Source organism: Triticum urartu, chromosome 7A (assembly GCF_056163025.1).
Source record: "Triticum urartu cultivar PI428250 chromosome 7A, HENAU_Tu73, whole genome shotgun sequence".
Lineage (NCBI taxonomy): Eukaryota > Viridiplantae > Streptophyta > Magnoliopsida > Poales > Poaceae > Triticum > Triticum urartu.
The window spans coordinates 666,407,613-666,420,082 of record NC_141879.1 but is presented as its reverse complement, the minus strand read 5'-3'; the positions used below and the strand labels follow the sequence as shown (position 1 = coordinate 666,420,082).

The following is a 12,470-nucleotide window of genomic DNA, read 5'->3' as shown; positions in this document are numbered from 1 at the left end:
AAATCAATGCCCATATGTGCACGAGCTGTTTCAACTTTTACAATTCTAGGACACCGACTCTAGCTAGCCGAGTCTTATTAGCTAGCTGGGTAATTGAGGACAATAGTATTTTGTATTATAATTAGAATAATACCTGTGCGTTGCAACGGGATATAAATATTATAGTACGTTAGTTTGTGATTTATCTATCAATAATAATGTGATTTTGTAAATAAATGTTTATTAAATCATGACCGTGAATTATCTTATATTTTAATTAAAAGTTTGATAAGTAAATTAAAGTGAAATTAGTTCAGAAGGTAAGTAAATTAAGATGATTGATTATTATATAAATGAAAGGTTGGATGAAAAGGTGATGAAGAGAAAAATGAAATGGGAACTTTACGTTTTTTAAGTAGTAGAAATGCGTGTCGCTAACCAAATTCCATGGTCATAACTTTCAACGATGCTCATGATACGACAGCCAACATGTTTGAACACAGTGAAGGTTTGACCCCAGCCACGACTGCAAGCGCCACCACAGAACAGTAAACCTTCCATTCCCCTCTCTCTCTTTCTCTCTCTCACCACACACTCGGGTACTCATGATCCAATCAAACATTCCATCGGCTATAAAAGGAGAGCCCCAAGCAAATGCCAAGAATCATAAACACGGCACATATGCATTCACACCGATCCAAATCTAAGCTCTAGCTAGCAGCTAGCTATATACCATATACTATCTCCTACGTGATCAGTTCGTTCGTCAGCGATCAACCGACGATGAGGGAGCTGATCCGGAGGCTGAGCTTCTCGGACCGGGTGAGCGACGGCAGCGGCGGCGTGCCGCGCGGGTGTGTGCCGGTGCTGGTGGTGGGCGATGGCGACGAGGAATGCGAGCGGTTCGTGGTGCGGGTCGAGGCGCTGCGGCACCCGTCGCTGGCGGCGCTACTGGAGATGGCGGCCCAGGAGTTCGGGTACAAGCAGGAGGGCATCCTCCGCGTCCCCTGCGCCGTCAACCAGTTCAGGCGGGCGCTCACCACCTCCGCCGTCTCCAAGAACTACTGATTACTAATTAATTCTCTAGCTGATCAATCAAGCAGACCGAACCTTATCGATCGATTGGCTTTCTGGGTACTTGAGGAGCGATTCATTTGTGCTGTTGACTAGTTGAGTCTCCTCCCCATCTTTTCTTCTCTTTCCATTTTGTTTTCTTCTGGTTGGGGAATGACTGCCATATGTATGCATGTGGGCTGTATAATGCGCACTGTCATTTACGGTTAGACCTCGTGTCAAAAATAACAATTGAAACAATTGGTTATTCGGTATGCATGTGTCTCCTTTCTAATACTGGTTAACTTCCCTTCCAAAAAAATATGGCTCATTTTTTGGGCTGTTTTTTTAGCGAGTGAGAAATTAATTCAGTGGACGCATGTTTACTTTTCATGATGCAGAGGCTGAGAACTTGAGATATAAGCCCATCTATTGCTTTCATTTCTTTTTGCTTGTTCATTTCTGTGCCCATGGATTTTTTTTAGGGTTATTTCTATGGGAAGGCATATGTTAACCAAGTCCAAGCCTCACGAGAACACCTTTTTTTTTGAGAAATACAAACATAAATTCTTGTTTTTTAAGCAAAAAAAAGTGGCTAGCTCTATCTCGGACACAAGTAAACCCAGGTCTTTTTGTTGTTCTATAAATCTTAGCCATTATGTCTATGCAGTGAAGAAATGCTTGGGTTTCTTGTAGAAAGAAGAAGAAGACGAAGAAAAAGTCTCTTTGGCTGAATTTTCTTGCTCATAATGCTCCATGAATCTTGCTTTCTTAAAATATACCCCCTTAGTCGAAAATACTTGTCAGATAAATGGATGTATCTAGACATATTTTAATTCTATAAATACGTTCATTTACAAGAGCCGTTTCTGAAGGCGGGCACTTCATACCATTTTTTGTAAGACCTTACTTGGAATATCAAAAAATACCCATGCAAAAAAATAATTCAAAACACCAAATGGACATTTAGTATTTTTTCACTTTAATAGTCTGTAAATATAAACTTTGAACGTTGAATGTATTTTTTATTTTGCATACAACAACTTATTTCTTGCTGGGAAAATCCAGTTATCTTCGTGGATCAAGGCAGTCCATCCTTGTTGTTGGCTCTCAATTTACTGGTGGATTTGATTGTGCATGTTATCTTTGTTGATGTATTTTCCTCTGGTCCTAGCCGACCGATGGGGGTACCTCTGCAAGGTTGAGACCCCCATTTGCCTGGGGTTTTAAACAGTAGCACGTTCGAACATGGAAGTGTTTCTTGGTATACCTATGTGGTCGTGCGGCTTCATGGTTTGGGATTAGTCCGCATGACTCATAGGGTTTTGCTTGTTTGCCCTCGTAGAACAATTTTGTAACTAATTTCGTCTGATTTATACTAACTAATTGGGTGATACTCTTCTGCGTAATTAATGGATAAGACTAATCATTTGCCTCCATTTGAAAAGAAACATAGTAGAATATACTCTAACAAAGTGTTCTAGAGCGGATATGAGAAGGCCTGGATGTACCCGAACACGTTCGCTGCATTGGACTGACCGCCAGGGCCCACATGGTCGCACGTAGAGATCGGCAGTCCAACGGACGCCTCATCCGTTCTCGATGTGGATGCATTCACGGCGCCGCATGGCATTGCTCAGGCATGCCGTCCGAGGGAGCAAGCTCGTCTATTTAAGCCAGACAGCGGCAGCAGAACCCTAGCCTATCTCATTCCTTCCCTCTCCCTTCCACCGCACCTAGGGCTGGCCCTGAGGGGGGGGGGGGGGGGGGCAGGAGGGGCGGCCGCCCCGGGCCCCCACCTTACAGGGGCCCCCACGCCATATGCATGCATTCAGCTCGTAGCCCATGGCTCAATTTCTCGCTGCTGCGACGTGCGATTATTAGCCTGTATCTGTACGGGCGCATAGTCAAAGGGCACACGTTACGGGATCCCGGGAGCAATCTACGGTCGCCCTCTCATCTTCTTTTGCTTGTTTCCTAAGATTTTCCTTCGCTCGTGGCCTATCAACGCAACTACCCACGCGACTACAATCTACCTGCGACGAAAGCGGCAGTCGGCGACGGCTACGGTGGAGAGATGGAGAGTGTCGATCTACTCTAGCGCTCCGGCTTGGCACCCCTTTGTGTGATTTGATCGCCTCCCTATCTCTAATGCTTCGCCTAGGGCTCTTGGGGTCTCCTTGGATCCAACCAGGGCATCAATCGATCAGCAGTTAACACTACTTGTCTTGGCAGCCGGAACCTTTGTACGTACACGGGTAATATCATCAATCACTAATTCGTTATCTATATTGGTCAATTATATTAAGATATTTCATTATAATGGTTTGTGGATCTTCTGCATTTTTTGGATTTCAGAACTATGGCAAGGATTTGTGGATGAGTTGATAAAATCATAAAGAGGAGTCATTGATATATTTGTTGAGAATACCACTGACGCTTGGACGGATATAGAGTTTGCGACAGTAGCTATGGATGGGCCAGCTAATGGAATACAGGCAGCAAATGTGAATGTAAGTGACCCTGAGAACACTCTTAACACATTGAATGCATGGCACAGTCCGCTAGTTAATTTTAGGTTAACTTTGCATCATATATTGCTTTGCATCGAGGGATGTAGAATTATATTAAGGTAATATGTACAGGTTATGTGACATAAATATTACTCTTAGATGCATTCAAGTGTTAATTGGTAACACTCCCATATTGACAGAAATAGCCAATGAAACTATTGCAACCGAACTGATTTTTTATTTAAAAAGTGATGAGAAGGGTCAAAACAATTGAAACTATTTTTAAACAAAGATGACTTTGCGTAGTGCTATATAAATACATGAAATTTTTTGCAAAGGAATTACTACCATGGTATCCTGGACAAAAAAAGCAAAATTGATAATACTATATAAATGTTACCATTCACATTTTTTGGGCTTGCAATTATTTTTGCTGAGAATACCATGAGAGTCATTTCTGCCCGAAACTTTTCACATGAGTATTACGCTAGCCCATGTTAGTTACAAAAAAGTTTCATTTTTTTGACTCCTTTAGTTTTTTAATATCTTTTTCCAATTCAGCTGCATTTGCCCTGTGTTTCAAATATCCGCATCCTATATATATATATATATATATATATATATATATATATATATATATATATATATAATGATCATTATTGTTATGGTGCATGTATTAAGGGCCCCGAGTTTTAGTTTCGCCCCGGGCCCCCGAAGTCTCAAGACCGGCCCTGACCGCACCACCAACTTCCCTCTCCCTCCCACCACCCCGTAACGATGGTCCGGAACAGGATCGCCAACTATGCAATGTTGACGCTGGAACGCCGGTTGCAGATTGAGGAGGAGATCCGGGCCAGGCACACCGCTCGTCTCGCTGCCAATCTGTCTCTGGATTCGCCTGAGTTGGAGGAGGAGGATCCAGAAGCGGACGATGCGGCGGAGACGGCTGCGGGCTTATGCATGGAGGACGCCATGGCCGGAGTTCGAGGTCGCTTAGACGGCGGACATGGCGGAGCAGACCGCCATCCTCGAAGCCATCCAAGAATGTGATCTCATGACGAAACTTTGCAAACGCTTTAAACATTTGTCAAAGCTTACCACACAAAAAAATATTCAAATTTTATGATTTTTTATTTTTACTTTATTTTACTGTTCATCAGAGCTCGTTTGAGCTCGAGCTCAGTAGGGTACTTTCGTAATCGTCCAAGTGTTATTGTTTAAAAGAGAAAAAAACCGCCCCGCCGCTGCTGGGAGGATCGTTCATCGATCGTTGCTGAAGAGTTCTCGGTGAAGAGACCTTTGGATGAATTTGTAAAACAAACGGATAAGATAAGATATGTTTGTATTTTTTTCAGATCTTTCGGAACCTAAAAAAATAAATTTTAAAATTTCGAGCTTGATGGAGCTCGAGTTTCATTAGCAATTTCCTGTTTCGGTCATTATACGTGGTCTCAGTTATGTTCCTTCACACATTTCCATGCTTGCTGCGTAGAGTCGTCAATCGACCAAGATATCACAGAATGTAGCATCACGATCCACTGGTCCCGGCCAATTTTGTTGGCATGCATCCGGTCTTACTCAAAAGAATCGACTAATCTATTTACCTTTCTCCGCAAAAAGCTACTGCACCTTAATTTACCTTACCGGTGAAGGCTTGATCTGGAGCGGCCGAAGAGACGTCGGCAATCATTTCGCAATTGCCCTGGTCAAAACTTTTGGGTGGATTGTTAAAATCAGCGTCCTTCTCACGTACGCGAAACCGCTGGTCCAGACTATTCTCGGAGCATTGGTTATCTGACAGTGACCCAATGAGATTGCGTCCGATCGTTTGATTGGTCCATCGATCATATGTTCTTTCCGTCGAATATATTTTCATTCCTGTTAGGATTTAAATTAATTCTGTTATTAGGGATAATCCTCCCTTGTGTAAACGGACGTCGGTTGCTATAGGCACCCGTTTGACATTCCCACGACCCCAACGATGGGACGCATCCGTTCGTGGCGATGGTTCCCTATGTATATAATCCTCATGGATCATCAATGAAAGTTACGGTTCGATCAAATCATTCTTCACACGTTATCAGCACTTGTCTCTGCCCAGAGCACGCATAGGCAAATCATGCCGGCGACAGTCGCCGAAAAAGAGAGCCAGAAGGGAAGAATGGAAAAGAAAACTTCAAGAAACAATCCAATGGAGGAGGAAATTTGTTTAGTGGACAGTGGTGCCTCTAACACAATTCTACGAGAAGTTAAATACTTCCGAAGTCTCAAAAAGAGTAAGGGAAGTGTTATGACAATTGGTGGTCATGACACAGTAATTGTTGGTTCTGGTCAAGCCACATTTACACTCCTGAATGGTACAAAACTTGAAATCCAGGAGGCTTTATTGTATCCGGATTCGACTCGTACCCTGTTGAGTTTTTAGGATATCCGCATGAATGGCTACCACATTGAAACTCATGAAGACAATGCGGTTGAAAGCCTACTCATAACTCAATAGAAGGGATCCAACAAGGACACCCTTGAGAGACTGCCTGCTCTATCTTCTGAACTATATTACACATACATCAAGCCAGAGCAACATTTGGCATACAAAATAATTTTTCAGAATCTTGACAAGTTCAAGATATGGCATGATCGCCTGGGTCATCCTGGTGTGGGGATGATGATAAAAATTATTGATGGTTCAACTGGACACAACATAACGGTTGCTAATTTCCCCAAATCCTCGGATTTCGTATGCACTGCATGTGCAACTGGGAAATTAATCACAAGACCTTCATATCTGAAGATCAAGAATGAACCACTTAATTTTCTTGAACGCATTCAATGAGATATATGTGGTCCAATTCAACCGTTATTGGGACCATTTAGATATTTTATGGTGCTCATTGATGCATCAACAAGATGGTTCAATGGGTGTCTATTATCAACAAGGAACCATGCTTTTGCAAAGCTGATCGCTCAAATTATTAAACTGAGGGCAAATCATCCTGAACACAGGATAAAATCCATCAGAATGGATAATGCTGCTGAATTTAGTTCACGAGCATTCAATGATTACTGCCTAGCTTTGGGCATAACTGTGGAGCATTCTGTACCATATGTATACACACAAAATGGTCTTGCGGAATCACTTATCAAAAGGATCAAGTTGATAACAAGACCACTCCTACAGAACTGTAATCTTCCAACATCTTGTTGGGGACATGCGGTATTGCATGCCGTGGAGTTGATACAAATTCAACCAACTGCATATCATACGGCCTCCCCGTTGCAGTTAGTACATGGAAATCAACCAAGTATTTCCCATCTTCCAAGATTCAGATGCGCTGTGTATGTACCGATATCACCATCTCAGCGTACATCGATGGGTCCACATAGAAAAATGGGAATCTATGTGGGGTACAATTCTCCGTCGATTATAAAGTACCTGGAACCTCTAACAGGGGATCTATTTACAGTCCGGTACGCTGATTGTATCTTCGATGAGGACAATTTTCCGGCATTTGGGAGAGAAAAGAACCACAAAGAATGCCGGGAAATAGATTGGATGTCAAATGCATTCAGTCCTTATATCCACGTATAAATGAATCTGAACTGGAAGTTCGGAAGATTATTAATTTGCAAAATATTGCAAATAATCTGCCAGATGCATTTATTGATTATAAATGTGTCACTAAATCCCATGTTCCTGCTATGAATGTTCCAGAGAGAGTTGCGATATCTCATAAGACCACTCAACCGCCCAAGAGGGGGAGAAAACTGGACAAAAAGGACAATGCTTCTCAGAAGCATCCGCGGGAAATGAGGATCCCTCAAATAGCAAATGCAGGTCAACCGCAAGTTGATATTCAACCTAGTGTTGAAAGACACCTGAAGGATCTTATGCATCCAGAACCCAGCACAACTGTGCACACAAATATTGGTGCTGGGACATCGGTACACCATGACTCGATTGTTGTGGGAAATCACGATGAGTCAGAAGGTATTGATGAGATTTCCATCAACTATGTTGAATTAGGAGAATCATTCAATAGAAAGACTACAATTGTCGACATATTTTTCGCCTCAAAGATTGCAGATGACCTGGCATTGTATCATGAACCTAAGTCCATGGCAGAGTGTATGAAACGCTCAGACTGGTCCAACTGGAAGGTTGCAATAGAGGACGAATTGCGCTCGCTTGCCAAGAAAGGGGTATTTACTGCAGCAATACCTACTCCTCCTAATGTTTTCCCCGTGGGGGCAAAATAGGTTTTTGTTCGTAAAAGGAATGAAAACAATGAGGTGGTGAGATATAAAGCGAGGCTTGTAGCACAAGGGTTTACACAGAGACCTGGCATCGATTATGATGAAACATATTCTCCTGTGATGAGTGGAATCACGTACCGATACTTGATATCACTGGCAGTGCAAATGAATTTGTATATCCAATTGATGGATGTGGTGACAACATATTTATATGGGTCACTTAAGACGGATATCTATATGAAAGTTCCTGAGGGACTGAAGATTCCGGATCCAAAAGCTAATCGCAACATGTATTGCGTAAAGCTACTAAAGTCATTATACGGCTTGGGACAGTCGGGCAGAATGTGGTATAACCGACTAAGCGAGTTCCTTCTGAAGAAGGGTTACTCAAACAACAATGATTGCCCATGTGTGTTTATCAAGAAATCCACTGATGGATTTTGTATAATTTCCGTGTATGTTGATGACTTGAACATCATTGATACTACACGAGAAATACATGAGGCTTGTAATCATTTGAAGACGGAATTCGAGATGAAAGATTTGGGTAAAACCAAATTTTGTCTTGGTTTGCAACTTGAACATTTTTCTTCAGGAATACTTGTTCATCAGTCTGCTTATATCCAAAAGATATTGGAAAAGTTCAATATGGATAAAGCATACCCGTCAAAAACACCTAAGGTCGTCAGATCTCTTGAAAGAGATAAAGACCCATTTAGGCCTAAGGGTGATGATGAAGAGGTATTAGGACCTGAGTTTCCTTACCTCGGTGCTATTGGTGTTGGGGAACGTAGTAATTTCAAAATTTTCCTACACACATGCAAGATCATGGTGATGCATAGCAACGAGAGAGGAGAGTGTTGTCTACGTACCCTCGTAGACCGAAAGCGAAAGCGTTAGCACAACGCGGTTGATGTAGTCGTACGTCTTCATGGCCCGACTGATCAAGCACCGAAACTACGGCATCTCCGAGTTCTAGCACACGTTCAGCTCGATGACGATCTCCGGACTCCAATCCAGCAGAATGTCAGGGAAGAGTTCCGTCAGCACGACGGCGTGGTGACGATCTTGATGTTCTACCGTCGCAGGGCTTTGCCTAAGCACCGCTACAATATTATCGAGGATTATGGTGGAGGGGGGCACCGCACACGGCTAAGAGATCAATGATCAATTGTTGTCTCTATGGGGTGCCCCCTGCCCCCGTATATAAAGGAGCAAGGGAGGGAGGCGGCCAGCCTAGGAGGAGGGCGCGCCAAGGGGGGAGTTCTACTCCCACCGGGAGTAGGACTCCTCCTTCCCTTGTTGGAGTAGGAGAGAAGGAAAGAGGGGGAGAGGAACAAGGAAAAGTGGACCACACCCCTTGTCCAATTCGGACCAGAGGGGGGGCGCGCGCCTCCTTCCTTTTGGCCTCTCTCCTGTATTCCCGTTTGGCCCAATAAGGCCCATATACTCCTCGGCGAATTCCCGTAACTCTCCGGTACTCCGAAAAATACCCGAATCATTCGGAACCTTTCCGATGTCCGAATATAGTCGTCCAATATATCGATCTTTACGTCTCGACCATTTTGAGACTCCTCGTCATGTCCCCGATCTCATCTGGGACTCCGAACTCCTTCGGTACATCAAAACTCATAAAATCATAATATAACTGTCATCGAAACCTTAAGCGTGCGGACCCTACGGGTCCGAGAATAATGTAGACATGACCGAGACACGTCTCCGGTCAATAACCAATAGCGGAACCTGGATGCTCATATTGGCTCCCACATATTCTACGAAGATCTTTATCGGTCACACGCATAACAACATACGTTGTTCCCTTTGTCATCGATATGTTTATTTGCCCGAGATTCGATCGTCGGTATCTCAATACCTAGTTCAATCTCGTTACCGGCAAGTCTCTTTACTCATTCCGTCATACATCATCTCGTAACTAACTCATTAGTTGCAATGCTTGCAAGGCTTAGGTGATGTGCATTACCGAGAGGGCCCAGAGATACCTCTCCGACAATCGGAATGACAAATCCTAATCTCAAAATACGCCAACCCAACAAGTACCTTCGGAGACACCTGTAGAGCACCTTTATAATCACTCAGTTACGTTGTGACGTTTGGTAGCACACAGAGTGTTTCTCCGATAAACGGGAGTTGCATAATCTCATAGTCATAGGAACATGTATAAGTCATGAAGAAAGCAATAGCAACAAACTAAACGATCAAGTGCTATGCTAACGGAATGGGTCAAGTCAATCACATCATTCTCCTAGTGATGTGATCCCGTTAATCAAATGACAACTCATGTCTATGGTTAGGAAACATAACCATCTTTGACCAACGAGCTAGTCAAGTAGAGGCATACTAGTGACACTCTGTTTGTCTATGTATTCACACATGTATTATGTTTCCGGTTAATACAATTCTAGCATGAATAATAAACATTTATCATGATATAAGGAAATAAATAATAACTTTATTATTGCCTCTAGGGCATATTTCCTTCAGTCTCCCACTTGCACTAGAGTCAATAATCTAGTTCACATCACCATGTGATTTAATACCAATAGTTCACATCACCATGTGATTAACACCCATAGTTCACATCGACATGTGACCAACACCCAAAGGGTTTACTAGAGTCAATAATCTAGTTCACATCGCTATGTGATTAACACCCAAAGAGTACTGAGGTGTGATCATGTTTTGCTTGTGAAAGAAGTTTAGTCAACGGGTCTGCCACATTCAGATCCGTAAGTATTTTGCAAATTTCTATGTCAACAATGCTCTGCACAAAGCTACTCTAGCTAATTGCTCCCACTTTCAATATGTATCCAGATTGAGATTTAGAGTCATCTGGATCAGTGTCAAAATTTGCATCGACGTAACCCTTTACGACGAACCTTTTGTCACTTTCATAATCGAGAAACATATCCTTATTCCACTAAGGATAATTTTGACCAATGTCCAGCGATCTACTCCTAGATCACTATTGTACTCCTTTGCCAAACTCAGGGCATGGTATACAATAGGTCTGGTACACAGCATGTCATACTTTATAGAACCTATGGCTGAGGCATAGGGAACGACTTTCATTCTCTCTCTATCTTCTACTGTGGTCGGGTTTTGAGTCTTACTCAACTTCACACCTTGTAACACAGGCAAGAACTCCTTCTTTGACTGTTCCATTTTGAACTACTTCAAAATCTTGTCAAGGTATGTACTCATTAAAAAACTTATCAAGAGTCTTGATCTATCTCTATAGATCTTGATGCTCAATATGTAAGCAGCTTCACCGAGGTCTTTCTTTGAAAAACTCCTTTCAAATATTCCTTGATGCTTTGCAGAATAATTCTACATTATCTCCGATCAACAATATGTCATTCACATATACTTATCAGAAATGTTGTAGTGCTCCCACTCACTTTCTTGTAAATACAGGTGTCGGTGTCAAAACCGGCGGATCTCGGGTAGGGGGTCCCGAACTGTGCGTCTAGGCCGGATGGTAACAGGAGGCAAGGAACACGATGTTTTACCCAGGTTCGGGCCCTCTTGATGGAGGTAAAACCCTATGTCCTGCTTGATTAATATTGATGATATGGGTAGTACAAGAGTAGATCTACCACGAGATCAAGGAGGCTAAACCCTAGAAGCTATCCTATGGTATGATTGTTGTATGATGAAGTTGTCCTACGGACTAAAACCCTCCGGTTTATATAGACATCGGAGAGGGTTAGGGTTACACAAAGTCGGTTACAATGGTAGGAGATCTTGAATATCCGCATCGCCAAGCTTGCCTTCCACGCCAAGGAAAGTCCCATCCGGACACGGGACAAATTCTTCAATCTTGTATCTTCATAGTCCTGGAGTCCGGCTGAAGGTATAGTCCGGCTACCCGAACACCCCCTAATCCAGGACTCCCTCAGTAGCCCCTGAACCAGGCTTCAATGACGACGAGTCCGACGCGTAGATTGTCTTCGGCATTGCAAGGAGGGTTCCTCCTCCAAATTCTTCATAAAAGTTTGTAAACACCAAGAGTAGTGTCCGGCTCTGCAAAATAAGTTTCCACGTATTGCCACAGAGAGAACAATATTAACACAAATCTAATCTGCTGACGTATTCCGCAGCGTGACATCACACTACGGCCAAGCCTTTATTCGAATTTCACTTTTCCACCTCAGCGTGTTTTGCCAGGCGGTTTCCTTGGCACGTCTTGTCAAAGCAGAGATCGTGTTCCCCATTTACAGGATTCTCATCAATACAGACATGGGTAACCCAACCGCGCCATTTATCATGGCGCTTGGGAGGCAAGCGAGTTTTACTAGGCTGGTGGGGACGCACAGTCGCATCCGCCCATATAAGGGGATAAGGATCCACCTTTTTACCTACGCCTTCTTCCTCCTTTGCCTATCCATCTTCTGCGCACCCGAGCTCCAGCGCCCAAGCCCGCACTTCCTACCTCAACCTTCTCCAACAATGTTCGGAGCGGGAGGCAAGTGGATGGTCTCCTCCGTCACGGAGGGCCATGTCAAAAGGCTAAGGAAGGCCGGATACTTGTCCAAAGACATCGCGCACCGGCTTCCTGAGGAGGGGCAGCTTCTCCCCACCCCAAGGCCCCATGAGAGGGTAGTATTCCTTCCCCACTTCCTCCGCGGACTGGGTTTTCCTCTCCACCCA

At 43.5% G+C, this 12,470-nt stretch overlaps 1 protein-coding gene across 1 annotated transcript; it reads left to right on the top strand.

Moving 5' to 3' along the window:
* The first annotated feature begins 632 nt into the window (after nucleotides 1-632).
* Nucleotides 633-1,307, top strand: LOC125522090 (auxin-responsive protein SAUR71). The gene has a single exon (XM_048687162.2). The coding sequence runs from the start codon at nucleotides 763-765 to the stop codon at nucleotides 1,045-1,047; it is 285 nt and encodes a 94-aa protein (XP_048543119.1). The 5' UTR covers nucleotides 633-762; the 3' UTR covers nucleotides 1,048-1,307.
* The last annotated feature ends 11,163 nt before the right edge of the window (nucleotides 1,308-12,470 follow it).

Coding starts and splice junctions, on each gene's coding strand:
- LOC125522090 (XM_048687162.2), top strand. CDS start 763: ATGAGGGAGCTGATCCGGAGGCTGAGCTTCTCGGACCGGGTGAGCGAC.